General features: G+C 39.6%; 1 protein-coding gene across 3 annotated transcripts; it reads left to right on the plus strand.

Annotated features, from left to right (window-relative positions):
• Window positions 1-419: 419 nt before the first annotated feature.
• Rsrc2 (arginine and serine rich coiled-coil 2) lies at window positions 420-22,993 on the plus strand. 3 transcript variants are annotated; one of them, XM_057765193.1, is made up of 10 exons: window positions 420-558; window positions 5,261-5,417; window positions 6,640-6,683; window positions 9,086-9,276; window positions 11,297-11,500; window positions 14,465-14,587; window positions 17,388-17,467; window positions 19,585-19,817; window positions 20,466-20,555; window positions 22,107-22,993. In XM_057765193.1, the coding sequence occupies exons 1-10, from the start codon at window positions 553-555 to the stop codon at window positions 22,284-22,286; spliced, it is 1,308 nt and encodes a 435-aa protein (XP_057621176.1). In that variant the 5' UTR covers window positions 420-552; the 3' UTR covers window positions 22,287-22,993. The 3 variants fall into 3 exon arrangements, with proteins under 3 accessions (XP_057621176.1, XP_057621177.1, XP_057621178.1); XM_057765194.1 differs by having other exon boundaries at window positions 19,588-19,817; XM_057765195.1 differs by lacking the exons at window positions 420-558; window positions 5,261-5,417 and adding an exon at window positions 7,463-7,540 and having other exon boundaries at window positions 9,064-9,276.
• Window positions 22,994-24,067: the final 1,074 nt, after the last annotated feature.

Genomic DNA, 24,067 nt, shown 5'->3' on the forward strand with positions numbered 1-24,067 from the left:
CCTGACGCGACTCACGCTTCCTACAGCAGCGCGGTTAATCCTTGTCACCTGCAGCTGAAGACACTAAAAAACACTCTCAAATATTTCACACTTCTTCCTGACTCACACAGCCACTCCAATTCACTTTAGGTTCCATGACACTACTTTAAATTGGCGGGAGAATCCCGCGCCCAACCCCTTCTACGGAGGCTGCAGCAGGCCAAAATTTTTTCACACTCGAAACAGGAAACCGCCCCACCCTAGATCAAATTGAATCCCAGCTGTGAGGGATTCAGGCCCCCAGAGTAATCTTGGCCCCACCCATTTCTTTGCCTTTACGAAACGCCCTTGGAAAGAGTAACCAATCACCATCTCGAACCGCGTTGTTATAGAAACTCTTATCACCACCCCCTTTTTCTCCCAGCAAGCTGAGCGCCGCGCCAGGCCTCATCCCTTTTGTGCCATCCGGGTCTTTCGCGCTAGGGATCTAGTCTGTGGCGAAGCTTCGGGGCGGCCAGTACTGTTGAACGCGTCCAGCAGAGGCGCCGCCTTTGCGGCCGGGACTCAAAAACAATGGCGGTAGGTACTAACTCGAGCGTGAAGCCAGGGCTGGTTTTTTGTTCCTCTACACAAAGTGACCAGCTCTCGGAGCTGTTGTCCGTGCTTGTGTGTGGACAAAATGGCGCCGCGGCCGCTTTCTGCGCTCGCCATCATGGCTTCCTGCTGCAGGGAGGGGGAGGTAAGGCGGTGTGGATGGGGGTGGGGAGCCGCAGGGAATGGCTCTTTTTTCCAGAACTTTCCTCATCACTTCCCTCACCCCACGTTTTTAGAAGCCCCCAGAACTGTGGGATTCATCTCGTTGCCCCAAACTAAGTGATATGTGTTGAGCCTTGATCGGGCTTCAGAGTTTATGCTTCCATGGAGAAAAGCGACTGGGAAAAAAAAAGACCAGAAGTCGTCTCTCGAAAGTATCGGGTCAAAAAGGCAGGGACCATGTATGAGGAGACAGTCTAATCCTCTTGGGCGAACCCTTAGTGAGATGGGGTACTTTGTCCGATTCTGCTTAGTGTTTGTCGGTGTAAACCTTCTCGGTTGGAGTTGGGGTTGTTTTAAAGAGTAAAAATTGTCTAATTATCCAGTTCTATTCCCTTATACTTGTGCTTCATAGCGACTCGTGCTACTATTGAGAACCGCGGGGCTTGTTTCTTTGAGTCCCCTTTCTTGACCCATATAAAAACCGTACCTAAGCCGGGCGGCGGTGGCACACGCCTTTAGTCCCAGCACTCGGGAGACGGAGGCAGGTGGATCTCTAAGTTTGAGACCAGCCTGGTCTACAGAGTGAGTACCAGGAGAGCCAGGGCTATTAACACGGAGAAACCGTGTCTCAAAAAACCGAAAACAACAAAACATTAAAAACCGTACCTGACAGCACTGGGACAGGCGGATCTTTGTGAGTTCGAGGCCAGCCTGATCTACAAGAGCTAGTTCCAGGACAGGCTCCGTAGCTACAGAGAAACCCCGTCTCGAAAAACAACAACAAAAAAACCGTACCTAAGTGACCATTTTGAACAGGAAGCCGGTCTGTCCTGGATATACTATGCCCGTTTTTAGTGAATCATACTATCCTATGGATTGTTTTGTTTCTAGTTACAGACAGAAAATACTGTTATGAGCAGTACGGATTCTCTTTCACGGACTGAAAGGTTTTAACTTCTTGTTGTAGACAAGGATTGCTCTTCCTGATACTTGGAATATTTGAAATTAGAACAGTACAAATAGTTTTCTGCAGCTCACTACCTTTTATATCTAGTTGAATTTCAGATAATTTTTATGGAATTTCAACGGTAGTTAAGCTTTTTTAAATTGTGGGACTAATAACTTTTGAATTGTGTCTCGGCCTCTTAATATATTTCAAGTAAAGAGTAGTGTTTTTCTTGTGTTATTTTAAGTGAAATAAATTCAAATATTTGGTTTCTGCAGTACCCTCCACTGTAAAGACAATCCCCCAGAGAACTGCCCTAGAATGAAGTCTGCTGCATACCTTCCTTTGTGCTGGGAAAGGATTTGTGTGCTGTGCTTCAGTTATCTGGGGGTTTCAACATGTAGATTGTAGGAAATGGGTGACTTTCTAAGAGACCTGGTGACTAAATAGAAGGCAGTTTAAAAGCAGTGTCTGTATGGATTTCTGCTAAACTGAAGTAAGGCTGAGGAATTTTGCTAGTTGGGCTTTCTAGCTGTTATATTGTAGATATCCTTAGGAAAATAAAATAATGTGTTTTTGTCACACGCCTACTAATACATGTGTGATGATGAGATGGGCTTTATTCTGCAGTGTGTTTTGCATATGAAAGTTCCTCTTGCCAGGCTTCTAAGCCTTTTGCAAAATAGGCATTAATGGACTAAATGCTGTTTATTTCTGTAGTTCTCGGTTCTCGTATTATTTCTCAGGAAAAGTGAATGTGATTTACATGGCTGTTATCCTAACAGCTGGGGGGCAGGATATTGAGGACAACCGTGAACATATAGCAGGCATCATCTGAAAACTTGTGGGGGGTGCCTGTGATTTATGTCTGAAGTACTTTTTAAGTTTAGATAATGTATCTTAGGTCAATCTGAAATTATCTTTAAGGATAGAACAAGAATGAAAAAAATGTTTTGGATCATCGTTGATAGTATAATAGAGCAATATAATTATTAATAGGTAGCAAAGGCAGGGGGATTACAGTATTTTATGGGAGTAGGCTAATGTTTCTGGGTAGTAGTTGTAAAGTAAGATTGATCTTGATTCTTAGGCCAAAAGCATGAAGTTGTTCAGGTCTTGGAAAAAGAGAGTATGGGATACTGGAATGAGAAACTCCCCTGTAGCTGGTTGTTTTCTTTCTGTTACTTTTCCTCTTGAAGTACAAATGGTACTTTAGCACATAATTTATGCATTTGACCACCAATTATAAGTTTGTCCTTCTAATTATGTGCATTTAACTGCTGAGCCATCGTTCCAGCCCCCAAATCTGTCCTTTTCAGAGTCTGGTATTGGTTTTGACCCAAATTTGTACTCCAGTAAAATAATACACTTCCTTTATTTTGGTACTTGTTTTCTGGACTAATCTTCCCAAGGGAAAAAGGTCAATCATGATTCTTCTTTTTTTTTTTTTTTTTTTCCTGGAACTAGCTCTTGTAGACCAGGCTGGTCTCGAACTCACAGAGATCCGCCTGCCTCTGCCTCCCAAGTGCTGGGATTAAAGGCGTGCGCCACCACCGCCCGGCAATCATGATTCTTCTTGATGAGGACTAGTTATTTCCCTCTGAAGTCATAAGTCAGATTGGTAAACACTTGGAGAAAAGTAGCAGCTGGTAAATACTTTTGGTTTTATGGATGATGCACAACCTTTCATATTTTTTTGCTTGTTTTACCAAGTTTTTTAAATGTAAAAAATAATATTATAATGGGCTAAGTGACACAAGTCTTTAATTCCAACAGAGGCAGGGAATTTGAGGCCAGTCAGGGCAACATAGAGATACCTTGTCTCAAAAAGAAAGAAAAGTGTACAAGATTGTGCAGAAAAATAATGTTGTTTGCCAGCTCCTGTCCTGAGGCATATGTTCACCAGATGAGCAGGTTCATTTTCCTTGCCTGCTCCAGTAGATACCTACCACTCCACTGCTTATGGTTCACATCTGCTTGTTCCTGGTGCCTCTTATCGAATTCAACCAAATGTTGGGCTTGATGGCATGTACTGGGAATTTCAATTTCAGGGCTTCTCTTGCCTGTGAAATGTCATCTCAAAATCAAGTTCAGTTCAAAGGAATTTTCAGGCTTTAGTGTGTCCTTGAAAATAACATAATTTCAGTTAGTCCAGTTTAAATCAGTTCATCAATTTCTCTTTTGTTTGTATATATTTGCCTGTCCTTTGCCCCCCTCCCAGACAAGGTTTTTCTCTGGTCCTGGCTGTCCTGGAACTCTAGATCTGGCCGGCCTTGAACTCAGATCCACCACCTACCTACCTCTGTCTCTCAAGTGCTGGATGGAATTAAAGTGTGCCGCCACCACCAGGCAGTACTTTTCTTTTTAATTAAAATGTTCTAGCGTTCTTGCATGAGTATTGTTATGCCTCATTCCCACCCTTCTGCAGGAATTCTGTGGTGAGATTATTTGGATCACACAGTTCTCAAAAACAGGGTTAGTGGCCGGGCGGTGGTGGCGCACGCCTTTAATCCCAGCACTTGGGAGGCAGAGGCAGGCGGATCTCTGTGAGTTCGAGACCAGCCTGGTCTACAGAGCTAGTTCCAGGACAGGCTCCAAAACCACAGAGAAACCTTGTCTCGAAAAACCAAAAAAAAAAAAAAAAAAAACAGGGTTAGTGGTGGTTGGAAATTTTTTTTTCCCAGCACTGGTGATTTAAGACAGAACGTCACACTTGGAGCAAACACTTCTACTACTGACCTACATCTTCGGCCAGAAATAATTTTAGTGAGGAGATAGAACTGAAATTCATATCTTGAGCATTTATTCATGGGCGTCTGTGCTGGTTGGTTGCTGTTAGGAGTGCAGAAGATAGGTGGCCTTCTGCAAACTAGAAAATGAATAGAAATTGAACCTTGGGTAAAGAGTTCTCTGGAAATGTGTGTGTCATGATTTTTGTTTTAGTTTTGTAACTGATGGGATTTAGCTCAGTGATAGAGAATTTGCCTAACAAGCATGAAACCCTGGGTTTACTCCTTAGCACTGCAAAATAAAATTTATATTGTAATATTGCCTATAAAATGCTTTAACATGGAAACGGCTTGATGTTTCCATAGCCCAGAGCATAAAATGGAGAGGCAGAACATGTTTTGCTGTACCTCTGTGCCAAGGGGATATTTTCATTAAAGAAGGTTAATTAGGTTCTCAGGTAAGGTAATTTTCTACTTATCCTTTTATAATCTAGAGAATGCTCCCTGTGCTGCTTTAATATCTTATAGTTCTAAGTAATTTAAACCTTTTAACAGCTTGTTCTAGATAGCTTTTTAATAATGAACAGCGATTTGATTACTGGCAAGAAAGCACATTTAATTCACACATCTAAAGTTTTATAGTTTAAATATTTATTGGAAATACCAAGAACTAGGTCTTTTACATCTGTTACTTTACTACACATATATCCACTTGGAAATCAGCCGTGTTTGGGTATTGGTTTTCTTTTCTGGTAAAACACAATTGTCTTTGTCCCTTGCCCTTTTAAAAACCAAGAGACATTGGAAATGGCAGTTACAAATTTTGATGATTCTTATTTTTAACTTTTAGGCTACTGATACAGAAAGAGACGGACTAGCCCCAGAAAAGACATCCCCGGATAGAGAAAAGAAAAAAGAGCAGTCAGATGTATCTATTTCTCCTAGAACCTCAAAACATCACTATTCAAGGTCACGGTCAAGGTCAAGAGAAAGAAAACGAAAATCAGGTAAGGAATGTGGTATATTCTGAATGTATTTAACACAAACTTTGTACTGAGTTGTAGCACCTACAGAGGGTTTTTTTTTCCTTCCAGCACTAAGGCTAGAGTCCAGTACTCTGCAGGGTAGTCCTGTCATTTCATTATATACCCCAAGCCCTGTGGTGCTACATACAAGGACAGCGTGGACTGCATAGTAGTTCCAGGCCAGCCTAGGCCAAATAGCGAGACAGTGTCTCGTGTTGAAGGCATAACGCTCTGCTATTTAAAGAATGCGTGAGCTGGAGCACAGCTTTAATCCCTGCAGCGCTAGTTTCATGACAGCCAGAGCTGTTACACAGAGGAACCCTATTTTGAGAAAGCAAGCAAGCAAACAAGCAGAGCTGGAGTGATTTTAGTGATAGAGTGCCTCGACTACATAAGAACTTAACGTTGCAAAGTGAGAAACAGCAGAGTGGTTAGTTTACAAGTTGTGACTGGACTCAGTCATCTGTTACTTGTATATGTAGATGGTTTTTAACAAGATTTCTTTTTTTAGTATGTTTAATTCTGTTGAACATTCTGATCACATTTAAACTGAACATTTTCAAGCTGGATGTGACATTGCATGATGATCAAAAATTAAAGCCATTCTGGAGTATATAAAACCCTGCCTCAAAAAAAAAAAATGAAAATTTCTAGATAACATTCTTTTGACTATAAATCAGGTCAGATGTAACCCAGTTTTGTTGTTTAATTTTTGGTTTATGTGCACACAAGAGTTGACATCCAGTAAGATGACTTAGTGTGGTGAGGGCATGTGTGTGTGAGCCTGATAGCCTAAGTTCAACACTCGGAACCTCCTTGATGGTGAAAGGGGGGAACCTATACCTCTGACCCACACACATGGCACATAAGCAGTAGTAAACTGGCCAGGCATGGTGCAGAGACAGACCTGGTATGCATAGCGAGTTCCAGTCTCTGGCCAGTCGGGGTAATAATATAAAGTCATTCTATTTCAAAATGCTAAAACATAAAAATAAAAAGATGCTTAAAAAAATGTAGTCTTTGAAAGATACATGATAGTCCTGACTAGCAATTTAGGAAGTGGTTGTTTTGATTGGCTTTTTTCCCTCTTTTATTCAACCCTGGGCCTTGTTATGAAAGTCCTGTACTGCTGACGTTGTTATAGTTTGTGTTTAAGATGTTTGTATATCTTTATGTATTTTTGGGTTTTTTTGTGTGTTCACAGATAATGAAGGAAGAAAACACAGGAGCCGGAGCAGGAGCAAAGAGGTAATTAACACTTTGTAGTGAATAGGTACTTTAAAATTCTTGTAAAGTGTCTGGTAGAAATGTTTGTGTGACTATTTGCCATTGTCAAGGTAAGTACCAAAGCTTGAAATTTAAAAGGTTAATTGGGTTTTAAAATAAGCATGATTTGAATTCAACATTTTTCAAGGAGATAGTTGTTTATATAAAAAGTGCCTTCAAAATCTATTAACTTTTATTATATTGTGAAAATATTCACAATAAAAATATCATATGAAGAATAAGCTGGATTTTTAGGCCTGTGATACAGAGCTTCCATTAATCTGAGGTCCCAGGTCTCCTTATCCTCGACAACTGCTCAGGACTTTTAAGTATCAGACATCTTTATTGATACCGTATTTGTGGGCTACTTTTTCCTCGTTGAAAGTACTGAGTTTCCTTTCTTTTCTTTAGTGAAGCTAGACCTATGAACCTTATATTATTGCAGCAAAAATGTGAGGGACACTTGGAGAGGTGACATTTATAGTAAAGCCTAAGGAAAACAAAAGCAGCAGCTGTACTACATAGGAGTTAGCTTGCCTCACCTACCTAAGAAGTTGAGCTACCCAGGAAGAGATTAGCAGTGAGAAAGGAAAAAGACCCTTAGGGGGCTGGGCAAGGGACTCGTAAAACAAATATGGGCAGGGACTTCACCTCTTCCCCTAATGGAAGCTCTGTTACATTTTTAATTTAGGAGAGTTTTTGTGAAAATGACTATTTTGTTTAGCTCACATGATAACATTTCTATAATAAATCATACTCAGCGTGCTAATGCGCGAAGAGACTGAACTGAAGACGCTGCAGACTCAGATAGCAAAATAATAAGCCTACTTCATGATAAGGTAACTATTAGTCATTCAAACTCCTATTTCCCTTAAATATATCTTAAATCACTTAAGGGTTTTAATGTTTTATAAATTTAATAGTAATGTTATGTTTGAAAACTGGTTTTACACTCTTAAAGTTTCTGGAAATTTAACCATTTAAAGCTTTTCTAGTCTGCTACTATATGGCAAAGTTGAGAAGGTTCTGAGGTCATATTATAGAGAACTGGTCATGAAACTAAGGTCTAGCGTGTGTCTGCAGGTCTCTTTTTTTTCCTGCAAAATAAAAATCATTATGATCATTTTCATATATAGCATTGTGCATGTTCCATTGACTCCACTTTTTTGACTTTGTATTTAAAGTTAACCTCTAGTCAAAAGAAATATGCTTTGACCTATTGTGGGAACTATCCATGTTGTAATAGTGGAGAAGTGGTGACCTGAGCAGCAATGGATGGGTCCAGGCCCAGTTGAGTTGCAACTTTGTGTTTTCACCTCTTGTTTATATGAAATAGAAAATAAGCCTAGAAGATCTGAGTAGATTTAAGTTTAATTACTCTGAGTTGTGTGGGATTTAAGCTTTAAATACAAGGTGTACTTCACAAGTTTGAGTTGGGAGGTACATAATACTTCCAAGTTTGACGTTGAGTGGTTGAGATTTACTCATACACTTAAGTTCACAGTATATATTTTATGATGACATAGGAATTGTTACCCCTGGTTTACTTTTTTGTTGTTGTTCTCAATTAAAAATAGTAGGTACTATTTTTGACCCTAGGTTCATACAATGTAATAAAGCTGTAAGCCTGTTGGGGTTGATGCAAACAGATAGACATAGAAAGATAAGGTCTTTTGGAGAGAATGTGGGAAGAAATATGGTTAGTTAAAGGGGGACGTTGCTGTTCTGCAAATTTGAAATAGCGGGGAGTATTACCTTTTTGTTAAAGTATACTTTGCTGCTTCATTTGAAGTGCATTTTGTGAAGCATTGCTTTGTGTTTTTACCTATTAGCTCCTTGCTTGTTTCTCTTTTTGATATTACTGGGGATTACCTAAGACTTTAAGTATGCTAGCTCTACTATTGAGCTGTGTCTCTCCTTTCCATTATTTTTTATTTGTTTTGTGGTTAGGAGGTGGTAGGTAGTTTTTTCTTTTGAGACGGGGTTTTCTCTATAGCCCAAGCTGGTTTCCAACTCAATGTTCCGTGCTCTGTCTTCCTAGCACTGCACCTGACCCTATTTTTTAAACTTAATAATCCGTGGGATTTAGAATGGATTTTGTTAATTTTTTTAAATGAGGATTCCACTTGAACTATGGCTTTCAGTATCTGTTTTCTAAATCATTGTTCTTAAAGTACTTAAGGAGCAAACTGAAGTTTTGTGTCTTAATTAGAAAATTGTAATTACATATGCAACATTTGGGTGATATGAGGCTAGATAAAATTGTTTGCCACACATTCCTAAGGTTACTAATGTTGCATCACAACATTTTTGTTTACTGTTACCCATACTAACTCTTTTTGTTGCACTATTTTCCTGAAAGAACCAACTTCTTGTTAAAACAGGCAAGAAGACATGAATCCAAAGATAAATCCTCTAAGAGACATAAGTCCGAGGAGCACAATGATAAAGAACATTCTTCTGACAAAGGAAGAGAACGATTAAATTCATCTGAAAATGGTGAGGACAGACACAAACGCAAGGAAAGGAAGTCATCACGAGGCAGAAGTCACTCAAGATCTAGGTCTCGTGAAAGGTAACTAATTTGGGTGTTATAATGTGGTGCCTTCCAGTACCTTTAACTTGTAGGTTATTCCTAGCCCATGTTACATACACATAATCTTACATAAGATACTAATCATGTCTTAACTACCTTAATGTAGCTGGTAACTAAAGACTTTTAGAACCTTAGAATATATCTCAGTAGTAGAAAATTGTCATGTCTAAAGCCCTGGGAATCAATCCACAGCACTGGAACAAAAATCCTTTGGGGCTTTCTCATAAATCCAAAAGTGGTCCCCAGAAGGCAGAAAGATGGTTACCACATTTAATTAGTGGCTCTGTATGACCTTTAACCTTTTCTCTTGTGTTGAAAAGGTTACATTGTAGGGGCTGGAGAAGTGGCTCATGTGGTTAAAAGCCCTGGCTGCTCTCCGAAGGGTCAGGGCTCCATTCCCAGTACCCACGTGGCAGTTCACTGGGGATCCGACACCCTCATAGAGACATACATGCAAAACCACAATGTACATTGAAATAGAAAAATTTTTTAAGGTTGAATTGTTAAACTGTATTAAGCCAAAGACTTTGTAAAATTTATGTGGAATTCGTTGCTTTTTGGGTTTTGTTTTGTGGGGGTTTTTTTGTTGTTGTTGTTGTTTTTTTTTTTTCAGCATTTTCTTTTGGGGGCTTGAAGGTAGAATAGTCGAGATCGGATTTCTCTGTATTGACATTTACTTTTATAGAGCATGCTGGTCTCTAATTAAGAGATCCGCCTGCCTCTGCCTCCTGAGTGGTGGGATTAAAGGCGTGCACCACCACCTGGCTGGGGTTTTGTTTATTTTTTCTTTAAAGTTTCTTACTTTTTGAATCAAGACTTTGTAACTGACTCGCTGTATGGCTTCCATTGCCCACAAACTTCAGTCAAGCTAGCGTTAAAGGTATGCTCCACCACTAGACAATCATCTCCCAGTGTTCCTTTACAGTTAGCATTGTTGGCATACAAACAACACCACACGGAACTAGTTAAAAACTGTTTTGATGTGCTTGACTCAACATCGCATTATAATATTTAGTCACAATAAAACAGCTTTTGGAAAATAGAGTCATGATCCAAATTGGGTTGGTTGGTGGTTTTTCAAGATAGGGTTTCTCTGTAGCGTTGGAGCCTGTACTCAAACTTACTCTGTAGACAAGTCTGGCCCCAAAATTGCAGAGATACTCCTGTCTCTGCCTCCAGAGTGCTAGGATTAAAGGGGCATGCTACCACTGCCTGGCGTTTTAATGTGTATGGGTGTTTAGCCTTATGTGTGTATGTATTGCATGTGTGACTGGAACCTATGGAGACTGGAAAAGCACTGTATTCCCTAGAACTGTTAAGTGCACGGTGTTGGGAATCTTCTACAAGAGAACTGAGTCATTTCTCTGACTCCAGTGTGGGGGTTTGTTTTTGAGGAGCTGGTGTTTGAAATCAGGGTCAATTACAATAAGCTTTGACAAACTTTTGTTTTAAAATGTTATAGTTTGCTTTCACCTGTTTGTTGTGTTGTATTTTTAATGACATTAGGAGCAACTGGGTCATTGACAGCAAGTGCATATGCTCTGTCGTAATTTTCATGTGCCCAGTTCAATATTTTTACCATTGTAGTGATGAATGCCAGTTTTGCCGATTGTGGCATGAAATTTTAAGTTAAGCCAAAGCTAAGAGGTTGGTAAGAATGACCGTTTGCACGCCGGAGTCAGTCTTACTTGTTAGTTCAGCATGTGATTTGTACTTTTATAACAGATTAACATTAAGGTCTGCCTGGGATATGTAGTAAGACCTGTCCTTAAAAAGGGAGACAACTGAGGCTGTAACAGTGACTCGGGTTAAGAGCAGTGGTTGCTCTTCCAGAGGTTTTGAGTTCAATTCCCAGCAACCACATGGTGGCTCACAAACATCTGTAATGAGATATGTCTGCAGCGATACATGCAGACAGAACACTGTGTACATGATAAATAAACCTTAAAGGGAAAAGGAGAACAACGAGCAATTAAAAGTTTATGAACTTGAATTTCAGGCGCCATCGAAGTAGAAGCAGGGAGAGGAAGAAGTCTCGGTCCAGGAGTAGGGATCGAAAAAAGTCTCGATCCAGAAGCAGAGACAGGAAGAAGTCAAGATCTAGAAGCCGAGATAGAAAACGAAGGATTAGAACACGTTCCCGATCAAGATCCAGACACAGGCATAGGACCAGGAGCAGGAGCAGATCAAGGAGTCGAAGTCGGTAAGTGTTCACTCTCTAGAATAAAGTAGAGCCTGCTCTTCACTATCAATCTGTTTTCAGGAGTACAACACAAATTATTTACTGATTGATCTAAAATATTTTAAATCATTATCTCATCAGTAAAAATAAATATAGCGTTAGGGGGTGTGTCTGTGCTTTAGTATTCTTTGTGGGTTCTATGCCCTTGCAACAGGAAAGAATTTCTATAAACATTCTTACACAGTGTATGATCTGAAGGTGTTAGTAACCTAAGTTTATTGTGATCTTTCTGTTTAGTTTGGTTGTGTAGCTTTGAAAGGCATTTGACAGCACATCTAGCAGTTCTGTTTCCTTTTTTATCACATTTAATACTGAATACTATTGGATCATTTGGGTTTTGTTTCTCCTAATTTACCTGTTTGATGTGTTTGATTGTCTTGCCTACATGGATGGTACCTGGGGTCAAAAGAGAACCATCATATCCCTTGGAACTAGAGTTATGGGTGATTGTGAACCAAATCCAGATCGTTTTTAAGAGTAGCATAGCAAGTGTTCTTTTTTATCCATTGAGGTCATTTCTAGCTACTGGAGTATGTGTGTGTGTTGCACACTTGTAAACAGGGGTGTCGGTGTCTTTTTTGTTCTTCAAGTTATTTTTTGTTACACGGACTCAGCTAGGGTGACATGCAAGCTCCTGGGATCTTCCTGTCCCACAGTCACAAATGCTAGAGTTAGCCGGGTGGTGGTGGCGCACGCCTTTAATCCCAGCACTTGGGAGGCAGAGGCAGGCGAATCTCTGTGAGTTCGAGACCAGCCTGGTCTACAAGAGCTAGTTTCAGGACAGGCTCCAAAACCACAGAGAAACCCTGTCACGAAAAACCAAAAACCAAAAAAAAAAAAAAAAAAAAAAGGTGTTACTAAATCATCTGGATTGGCTGAGGAGACATGAAAATCAGAGAGGACTGACCTCATTGAGCCAACTTCCTTCCTTTTTAATGTATTTACTCATGGTTTCTGGAATTAAAATTTTGTTATTTGGTGTGTGTTTTGTTGTTGTTTTGTCTTAATTTTTTGGAAAGGTTTTCCTTTCTATGTAGTTCTTCCCAAGTACTGGATTTTTTTTTTTTTTTTTTTTTTTTTTTGGTTTTTCGAGACAGGGTTTCTCCGTAGCTTTAGTGCCCGTCCCGGAACTAGCTCTTGTAGACCAGGCTGACCTCGAACTCCCAGAGATCCGCCTGCCTCTGACTCCTGAGTGCTGGAATTAAAGGCATGTGCCGCCACCACCCGACTTTTTTTTTTTTTTTTTAAAGCAGTGTTTGTTTTTGTAGTTTGGGGATTTTATTTTAGTTAATAATATTTCTATCTGCGGGCGGTGGTGGCGCATGCCTTTAATCCCAGAACTTGGGAGGCAGAGGCAGGCGGATCTCTGTGAGTTTGAGACCAGCCTGGTCTACAAGAGCTAGTTCCAGGTCAGGTTCCAAAAAAACCATAGAGAAACGCTGTCTAGAAAAACCAAAAAGAAAAAAAAAATATTTCTATCTTCCCTTTCCTCTAAACCCTATTTACTCTTCCTCTCCCTACTTCAAATTCATGGTTTCTAAATCAGGTGTGTGTGTGTGTGTGTGTGTGTGTGTGTGTGTGTGTGTGTGTGTGTGTGTGTGTGTGTGTGTTCATTCCTAAATATAGTCCATTGTAACTCATTTTCCAATTGCCTTTCAAGTAGTTAGTTCACTTTGTTTCTTACATGTATGTCCAGGTCAATGACCCTCTCTCCCTTATTAAGATTTGTTTTGTACGTGGGTGTGTGTTTCCCTTATGAAGATGTCAGCAGATGGTGGGGTCTCTTCAAACACCATGACCAGCAGGTTGTCCATTTGCGAGGGACAAGAAGTCAGTCCAATTCAACTTGGCTCAGTAGCTGGTTTTAGGTCAAACTTTAAGGGTCTAGAACCCAGTACTTTATTTTAGGCATATTTAAGCATAGCACAGTTTGAGGAAAAGAATGTTTCCTGGTGATAATTAACACAATCAATGTACACAGCAAAGTTTAAGAAATGGTTATGTTGAAAGTCTCGTATGAGTGACATCTTCATGAAAATAGGTCCTATAGATTAAGGAAGCAAACTCATGGTAAACAGTAAAGGGTATGTAGGAGGATAGTGCTTTGCTTGACTGAAATAAATAGGCTCAAGGTAAGGGTCTGGGGGTGTTGTGTTGCCTGGCCATATAGATGGCCCAGAAGTCACCAGGGTATTAACCATGTCTGTTCTTGGCCGTCTGCGTGGGAAATGGGTATGGTTTCCTGGGAGGAACAGTCATGTGTTTACCATTCCTGGTTTCCCTCCTGCTTATCGTTGAATACAAGAACCTACATACTTCTTCCAAGTGCAGGCCAGAAGAGGGCATTAGATTTTCTTTATCTGGGTTTACAGTACAAGTACTTGTGAGCCACCCAACATGCATGTTTGGAACTGAACTTCAATCCTCCTAAAGAACAGCAGATGCTCTTAACCACTGAGCGATCTCCGGACCCATCAGATGATATTTCTTCTGCTACACATTCCTATTTTAGCAATTAATAACTATTATCTGAAACATTAATAATTCAACTTAAAATAGTAGGAATATTTGAATCCTTATTGTTACATACTAACATGCAGGATGTATTGAGACTGGAGAGGTGACTGAGCGGTTAAGAGCATTGACTGCTCTTGTTCTACTCCCAGTTCTCATGGCTGCTCATACATACCATCTGGAACTCCCATTACAATAGGCCTCGTGTCCTCTTCTGGCTTTTCACCAGGCATGTAAGTAGTGCAGAGGCATACATGAGATTTTTGTTAGAAAGCTTTTTTTTTTTTTTTTTTTTTTTTGATATATTGCTTGATCTTTGTTGAACTATCTAGAGAAAATTGATAATTATTGATGCAATTAATATTGATAATTCTGTGACTGTAATGGGACATAAAATACTGGTTATTTCAGAGACAGAAAGAAGAGAATTGAAAAACCAAGAAGATTTAGCAGAAGCCTAAGCCGGACACCTAGTCCACCTCCCTTCAGAGGTAGAAACACAGCAATGGACGCCCAGGAAGCTTTAGCTAGGAGGTATGTGTATTTTCTCATTTAAAGTCATTTTTTTTCTTTTTCTAGTAACTGTCCATGGTGTAGACAAATGAATACTTTTAACTCAGAGGATAATTCTTTACCACCAATACCATACCCCCATGAATACTGTTGCACATTTGTGATACAGAACAATCTAAGTAGGTTTTTAATTTGGGGTTTGTATCATTAGTTTTTAATGTGCGCATGTAGGAAGACTAAGAAGTTTTTACCTTTGTGATTAACTGCTATTTTTACCATTGTCACCCCATGAAAGAAACATAGATTGAAATGTCTTGCTTGCATTTGAAAACTTTGAATTTTAAATCGTTCAGGAAACCTAAGTTGTCTTTTACTTTACTTTTTTTTCCCTTATAACAAAACACCTGAACACTGGGAATTCTGTCACTAGATTATAGTTTTAGTGGATGCACATCATAAGCCAATTTATTATCTTGTAGAGAGAATGTTGCGTTTCTGAGGTTTCTATTTGAATGTTGGGTGGTTGTGTGGCCACATTATAGCAGGTCTGTGTCAGAAATATTCAGGGGCCAAAGAGCTGCTTCAGGAGGCCAAAAGCGAAGCGCTTATTTTTTGCATATTCTGAAAGCTATATTTTTGGATTTGGGTTTTTTTTTTTTTTTTTTCTTACAAAATTGAGTTTGTATTTTTTTTCATTATAAAAATACAGTTATCACAGTGTAACCTGATGTGCTGCTGCCCTGTGAAGCCAGCCTGGCAGAAACTCCACTGAACAGCAGCAGCAAAGGTGTGAGCTCACCCGTCTTCATCCATTCACCTTAGTGAATGGAGTTGATTTCAACCTGCAATGGCCCTACACGTGCAACCCATAAACCAATAGTTGGCTTGTTTAGAGCAACAGTGTTAGAAAATCTAATGGATAATTGTTTATTAACTTAGTAATTTTCCAAGCATTGAAGTTACACTCTTTCTTACATATTGGCATCTATTATATTTTCTTTTTAATTGTTCTTAAGGTAAAGTTTTAGAGTAGATATGTTTGGTGCATATCTGCAGTCCTTACACTGAGCAGTAGGAAGATCAGGAGGTCAAAGTTGTTCTTGGCTACATATTTTGAGGGCAGTGTTAGGCTTACATGAGACCCTATTTCCAAAAACCAAAAGAAAAGTTATTACCATCAAGCCGTTTGGTTTAGATTATCAGTGATTCGAAAAGAAACGATTAAAGTGTATTGGTCCACACCTTCAATTCCAGTACTCAGAAAACAGGCAGGCAGATTGTTGAGTTGAGACAACTCTGGGCTACATGGAGAGTTTTAGGGCAATAAACTTATCAAGGATTATAGGTTGTAAACCTCTTTTTGTGCTTGTTAAAACTAATATCTGCTGAGAAAGTAGCTTAGTTGATAAAGTGCTGTCCTGGAATGTATAAGCCCTGAATTCCTTAGCCCTGCCTAAAGTCAGTTGTGGCACATACCTAATCCTAGCATTTGGATAGTAAGTAGAAACAGGAATTCTCTAAGTTTAAGGTCATTATCATTACCTGAATTTGAGGCCATCCAAGACTCAATGAGACACTCTTTGAAAGGAAAAACTGCAAATGCCTGTTTGGTGTCACTATAATACATTGCCTGTGTGTCTCAAAACCAGAAGATAACGTTTGCTTGGACTAACTTAATGAGATGTAACATTTGATAGGTTTCTGTTTCAAAAATTGAGTGATACTATTTATTATCTACTATGTAGAAATTTAACCAACCATGGCAATTTAGTGTATAATTAATTTTTTAATTAATTTTTGTTTTGTATTGAAATTTTTATTTCATGTTATCAATTTCCTTGCTAACCAAAAATTTCTTGATTTAGTTTGTCCTGTTTGTTTAGTAGATTGTAAAGAAGAGTTTTTGCATATCATCTTCTAAACTCAAGATTATGCTGATCCCTTATTTGAATATAAAATAGACTGTTTTTGTCCAGGTTTCTATGCAGTGTATTATAAATATTGTTTTATCACTTAAGCATGTACTATAATTTATCTAGCACCAGTATGTGGTTTATAGTCTTTAATTTTATCTTTGCCTTCATAGCTAGCACTGACAGAAATTGGAGACATTTTGGTTTATTTTTGTTTTTTATTTTTTAAGACAGGATAGCGCTGGCTTCCCAGAACTATGTCAGCCCAGACTGGCCTTGAACTCACTGAGGTCTTGTGTCTTCCAACTGCTGGGGCTAAAGACATGGTGCCACCCCGGGATCTGGATGTTTTGGTTTTTCTGCACAGGGTTTTGCCAAGTTATTCTGCTTTAGCCTTCTGAGTGATGTTGCTATGGCAACACAGACATTTGGGGTTGGAGTGAAAGGATACTTGTAAAAATTTTGCTTTGACCTTTTAAGAAATTACTTAGGACTAGTCATCGTGGCACACATTTGTAATCCCAGTGTTGGTCAGGTAGAGACAGGAGTGTCAGAGTTCAAGGCTAGCCAAAGCTACTTGAGACCCTGTATCAAAAAGAACAGACTCACAGAAGTTTCAAAATATTATTTTGGCATATGCTACTTGGATGAATATAGCAAAGTTTGTGTCCCTGGCTGGTAGCCTGCTATAGCCCTGCAGTTCAAGGCCAGCACAGACAGCATAAGTCAACTCTCATCTTTCTCAAAACTTTTGTTTTGAGAATTGTATTGGTATACTCATTACTGACTCTAATCTTAGTAGGGGGAATATGATATTCATTAATTTAATGTTTTGTATATAAAATGTTTGTATATAATGAAGGTACATACTGGTTTTACATCAAATTATTTTACATTGTTTTTGATAGATTGGAAAGGGCAAAGAAATTACAAGAACAACGAGAAAAGGAAATGGTTGAAAAGCAAAAACAACAAGAAATGGCTGCAGGTATGAATTGTGTGGTATAAAAAACTTGAAAATTGCAGAAAATTTGATGGGAAAATCACCTTTATCCCTTCTTATCAAGGCACTGTATAAACATTGTGAATGTTTTCATCTTCTCAAAAACCTTTTTTTTTTTTGACCCTGAGTGATTATATACATTTAATTCCGGCACTTGGCAGACAGGTAAGAAGATTTCTGAGTTCAGGGCCAACCTGGTCTTAATAGTGAGGCACTGTCTCAACCATAACAACAAAAAACTCTTGTGTGTAGGTGTGTATGATGACTGTTGAGAACAACAAAAAGTGTGTGTGTGTGTGTGTGTGTGTGTGTGTGTGTGTGTGTGTGTGTGTGTATGCACTCATGCCATGTGTAGGTCAGAGGACACTTCTGGTGTCAGTTCTCTCCTATAAACTTCCACAACTGACTTTCTATAATATTAGCTTAAGAACTTTTGGAGCCAACTATATACGGTGTGCTATAACTAATCTGTAGGCTCCCTGCAAATTCAAAGCCAACCCGGAGCAAAACTGTCTGCAAAAACGCAGTGTAGGAAAAATTTTTTATGAGACTGTATCCTAGCAGGGGATGATGCCTTGGGCCTTTTCTCCTACTAATCAGGAGACAGTAAAGGTGGTCTGAGTTTGTTACCAACATAGGTGTTTTTTTTTTGTTTTGATTTATTTAATTTTTTGTTGTTGAAAAAATTTCCGCCTCCTCCCCATTTCCCATTTCTCTCCCCCTCCCCCCACTCCATTCCCCCACCCTCTCCAGACTGAAGAGCAGTCCAGATTCCCTGCCCTGCGGGAAGTCTAACATAGTTTCTATGCCAAGTACCAAGCCAATCAGGGTTACATAGTAGTACCCTATCTTGTAAGAAGGTGAGGGGTGAGGAGCCAGCTCAGCAGTTATCAGCACTATATAGCTTTGGGACTCACTCTGTAGACCAGGCTGTCCTCAAACTCAAGAGACTTGCCTGCTTCTGCCTCCTCGAGTGCCATGATTAGAGACGTGCTACCGCCGCCTAGCCAAGAATACTTTTTGAAGGTGCCAGCTCTATGTAAACAGAGACTGCTTGTTCATTTCCCAGCTACCCAGATCTGAATAATCACACAAAAACTATATTATCACCACACTGCTTTACGATGGCTTAGGCATATTTCCAGTCAGCTCTTATATCTCAAATTAACCCATGTCTATCCAGAAAGTTTCTGGTTGCCTGTCTCCCTGACCTCACCTACTCTCTTTGTATCTCTTCCAGCCTGGTTATATTCTGCCCTGCCATAGGCCAAAGCAGCTTTATTCATTAGCCAATAAAAGCAACACATACAAAAGAACAGCTCACATCTGTTCTATGTTCTACATTGACAACTTATTTTTAGAAGAATCTGGCTCTTCCCTAGAATTTGACAATACCATCTTCTGGGTGTGAACAGTGCCCTCCTTCTAAGTTTTTCTGGGTGTTTTAGTGAAAATTGGTGCTTGGCAAGGTGGCACATGCCTCTGTTAATCCCAGCGCCTAGGAGACAGAGGCGGGCTGATCTCTGAGTTGGAGGCCAGCCTGGTCTGCAAAGCAGATGCCAGAACAGCCAGTGCTATACAGAGAAACCCTATCTTGAAAAAATTGCTGCTGGTCCCATAGTTCATTTTACTGTAATCATGCCTTATTTTCTGTATTTTCTTTTTTCCGATTTTTACATAGAGCGAGCTGTTCTCGAACTCCGGACCTTGAGAACAGCAGGCTGCTCTCCTAGGCTCTGAGCCACCTCTGCGGCTGTGTCTGTATATTTCTTTAACAGTAATAAGCAAATGTCTATTGATAAACACATTAAACATATTAGTAAACTTTTTGGTTTTTCGAGACAGGGTTTCTCTGGTTTTGGAGCCTGTCCTGGAACTAGCTCTTGTAGACCAGGCTGGTCTTGAACTCACAGAGATCCGCCTGCCTCTGCCTCTCGAGTGCTGGGATTAAAGGCTTGCGCCACCACCACCCGGCTTAGCAAACATTATTTGGTGAAAATTATCTTTCACTTTTACAAATTTTAAGGATTTATATACATATACAAATACTACTTTTACGTGTATTAGCTTATGTGTTTTAAAATCTATTCGGTGTTTTTCAGCAGCTGCAGCCACTGGGGGTTCTGTTCTCAATGTTGCTGCTCTGTTGGCGTCAGGAACACAAGTGACTCCTCAGATAGCTATGGCAGCTCAAATGGCAGCCCTGCAAGCTAAAGCCTTGGCGGAGACCGGCATAGCTGTACCTAGCTACTATAACCCAGCTGCTGTGAATCCAATGAAGTTTGCTGAGCAAGAGAAAAAGAGGAAAATGCTCTGGCAAGGCAAGAAAGAAGGCGTAAGTTTTTGTGTCTTCTCATCATTTCACACTAGCTGATAATTGCATTAAACAATTCGGAATGTAACCTGTCATTTCCAAGAGCCTATTTATAATGGTTGACTTTGCCATAAGTAAAATTGAGAGAGAGTGTGTGTGTCCCGACTTAGAAAAGAATTGTAGCTCATTTGCATGGTTTTCAGTTGTCCTTTTTGGATGGTAATATTGTGTTGTAATGTTAAAGTGTTGAATTCGTTTGAGCCAAGCTTTTAAAGAAAATCAAATTACATTTATTTATTTATTTTTAAGTGTTTATTTATTATGTATACAATATTCTGTCTGTGTGTATGTCTGCAGGCCAGAAGAGGGCACCAGACCTCATTACAGATGATTGTGAGCCACCATGTGGTTGTTGGGAATTGAACTCAGGACCTTTGGAAGAGCAGGCAATGCTTTACATTTATAAGGTGTGGGCTGCTAAGCAGCTTGATCAAGATATCTTATGAGCCAGGGATGGTGGCTCATGCTTCTTAGTCCTAGCTCTTGGGAGGATGAGGCAGTTCAGTTGGATCAAGAGTTAAAGGACAACCTGGGATACTGAGTGATATTTATGACATAATAAACTTAAATTATACTTACTCTAAAATTCAGTGCTTTTTTTTTTCATAGGACAAATCTCAGTCTGCTGAAATATGGGAAAAATTGAATTTTGGAAACAAGGACCAAAATGTCAAATTTAGGAAGTTAATGGGCATTAAGGTGAGTTATGCCTTAGGGTTGATCCTAACTTGTATTTTCACAGCAACATTGATTTCCAGCTTCAAAGTATATCAGTCATATGTCAGTTCTAAGTACTTAATTGAGAATATCTCTATTCTCCAGGTTAATCCTATAGATATGACTATGCCATAGTCATTCTTACTTTTGGACAGTACAGACTTTTTTGGCATATCTGTTGATCATACCTTGTGAGGATACCTAGTAAGGCCCTGTATTTAAAAATCTAAAACAGGACTGAGGATGTAGCTCAGTTGGTAGACCCTTTGGTTGTTTTTGTTCTTTGAAACAGGATCTTGGTATATATCCTCACCTGACCGTAGTGGTAGCATTCTTGCTTAGCAATCTTTGGTTTTTCGAGACAGGGTTTCCCTGTGTAACAGTCCTAGATGTCCTGGAACTAACTCTAGTAGACCAGGCTTGCCTCGGGAACTCACAGGGGAAAGCGTGCACCACCACCACTACTCCCCAGCAATCTTGACCTCTGACTGAAGCCTGTGATCCTAATACTTTGCTGTAGAAGCATCCTTTGTGGCTGTTGGAGACAGGGTTTTTCAATGGCCTTGACTGTCTTGAAACTTGCTCTGTAGACCTGAGTGCTGGGATTAAAGGCATGAGCCACCCGCTCCCAGCTCTTTTGTGGTATTATGGTGAAAGTTTTAAAGAAGAGAAATGAATTTGCTGGGAAAATACTAATGCTCTTTTAGGTTAAGAGCGACTTGGTGCATTCCTTTAATCTCAGCATTTGGGCAGAAGCAGACAAACCTTTGAATTCCAGGACAGCCAAGGCAGTTCAAGACAGTTCAAGAAACTCTGAAAGCCTGTCTCTTAAAACCAAAGAAAAAATAATGCATAGCCATTTTATGTATATGAGTGTTCTATCTATGTGTACAACTTAATGCCAGAAGAGGGCATCAGATCACACTATAGATGGTTGTGATTCAGCCTGTGGTTGCTGGGTGTATGGCATTATGTGCCCAGTCCTGGCATTATTCTTGACCACACCACTAACAGGAAGTTATTTGTAATTACGCTGTGTTCCATATATATAACAGGCCTTTGCACTTAAAAGTATTTTAATAACTTACAGTGGAGGTTACTATTTTATTTTATTTATTTTTTTTTTTTTAAAGATTTATTTATTTATTATGTATACGACATTCTGCCTTGATGTATGCCCACACGCCAGAGGAGGGAGCCAGATCTCAGTACAGATGGTTGTGAGCCACCATGTGGTTGCTGGGAATTGAACTCAGGACCTCTGGAAGAGCAACCAGTGCTCTTAACCTCTGAGCCATCTCTCCAGCCCGAGGTTACTATTTTATATCTGGGGCTGGGGAGCTATTAAAAGGACTCTTTCTCCAAGGGGACTTATTTGATTCTCAGCACCACACAATAGTTCACAACTGTTGGTAATTTCAGTCCTCGGGGCAACAACACTTTTCTGACCTCTGCAAACATTGCATGCACATGGTGTACAGTATATAATATAAATGTTAAAAATTAAAACAAATTTTTTTGCATGATATTTAGAGTGAAGATGAAGCTGGCTGTAGCTCAGTTGATGAAGAAAGTTACAAGACTCTGAAGCAACAAGAAGAAGTTTTTCGAAATCTTGATGCTCAGTATGAAATGGCAAGATCACAAACCCACACACAAAGAGGAATGGGTTTGGGTTTCACCTCTTCAATGCGAGGAATGGATACAGTTTGAAAAATAACAATTTGGGACTTTATAGACTTGTTCTGATGTCAGGTCCTTGTTCACCAAACAGCTAGTATTCTAGCTTGCATGGGTGTTGCATTGACTTTAATTTATTGAAAAATACGATTTTTTTGTAAATATCAGATCAGTGATACTGGTGTTAGTGTTGTAATCAGGTTAAACCCACTTCCATTAAACTTGACAGGACTATAGAAGGACAATATTTTTTAGTTCATGAATTCTACTTTTCAAATATATTAAAGCTTCGGGTGGGATAAAATCTCATACATAGATTTTTCTCGTGTCCGCTGTCTTGTGTACTTTTGTACTTAACCTTGTACAGTTATTTTCATCTCTTGACGCATAAAAGAAATGTTATGTAGATGTTCTTTAGAAGATCTGGCCATTTGGTACATAATCTGCACACACAAGCTGAGCAGTGATAATAAAAATGGTTTTCTCAAAACTGGTGTTAACTTAAGTTACCTGTTCTTGTTTGAGTCCCTTGTATGTAGCATTGAGTTTTACAATTAGAAAACATGGGCTGTACATGCTTCTTTATAGCAGTTGTTTAGGAGATAAGCAATATCACAGTACACAGAGATGTAAAGGGAGCAAATTTACTAAAAGTAGTTTTTCTATTTACAAGGCAGAATTGGTGTACAGTATTTGAGTCCATTTTATTCAGGAAATAGGTTAATGCATTAAAGGGATGTGAGCACTTTTATATTAATAAAGTGCCTTATAACAAGTCTGTTGTATGCTACTTGGTCATTATCCCTGTCTTATTCAGAAGAAACAGATATTGGAAACCACAACTTTTTCTGACTGGAGGGTTAAGTGTATCCAGACAGGGTTTCTCTGAGTAACAATCCTGAATGTTCTGGAGCTCACTTTGTAGACCAGACTTCCTTCCTGCCTCTGCCTCTCAAGTGCTGAAATTAAAGTCATGCACCACCACCACCTGACTAGAAACAACTTTGAGGAGCTGAGTGGTTATCCAAACTGATATGTGTGTTAATGTAAGGAAAATCCAGTTAGAATAATTTAAGGAGCTGCAGGCAGGAATTATCTTACGCATGCTTGCAAGTAGAATTAATTTTGAGCTAGATATGCTGACCCAACCTTATCTGAAGGAAACCCAGTCTCCAAAGACTGTCTCACAAATGAGGCTGGAGATGACTCAATAGAGCCTTTGTGGCCGGGCGGTGGTGGCGCACGCCTTTAATCCCAGCACTCGGGAGGCAGAGGCAGGCGGATCTCTGTGAGTTGGAGGCCAGCCTGGTCTACAAGAGCTAGTTCCAGGACGGGCACCAAAGCTACAGAGAAACCCTGTCTCGAAAAACAAAACAAAAAAAAAAATAGAGCCTTTGCGGCTCTTACAAAAAACTTGGGATTCTGTTCTAGTACATGGCAGCTTACTACTTCAGGTTCCCTGGGTTCTGACAGACACCCTCTTCTAACCATGATCACTGTACACGTATGGTACACATATCCATGTCTCTGTCTTTTGTACACATATCCATGTCTCTGTCTTTTGTATCTTTTTTCTGATAGACACCATGATCACTGTACACATATGGTACATCTGATCTATGTCTTTTCTGTCTTTATTTTTTCTACTTGCCATTTCATAATCCTCATGCTTTCCTCCAACCACAGACGAATAAGCTATACAGGACCTGGCTGATGTGGTGCACAGCAAAAGGATAAAGGGTAACCATGTGTTTAGTTTAAATGAGAATCCTTTCATTCTCCCACACATCCCATTAGCTCCTTTCTGTAGTTTC

This window comes from Chionomys nivalis, chromosome 3, assembly GCF_950005125.1.
Source record: "Chionomys nivalis chromosome 3, mChiNiv1.1, whole genome shotgun sequence".
NCBI lineage: Eukaryota > Metazoa > Chordata > Mammalia > Rodentia > Cricetidae > Chionomys > Chionomys nivalis.

Excerpts from the sequence above, each read along its gene's own strand:
- Rsrc2 (XM_057765193.1), top strand. Across the intron at positions 6,684-9,085 it reads GCCGGAGCAGGAGCAAAGAG|GCAAGAAGACATGAATCCAA; the intron begins GTAATTAACACT and ends TTGTTAAAACAG. Across the intron at positions 11,501-14,464 it reads AGATCAAGGAGTCGAAGTCG|AGACAGAAAGAAGAGAATTG; the intron begins GTAAGTGTTCAC and ends TGGTTATTTCAG.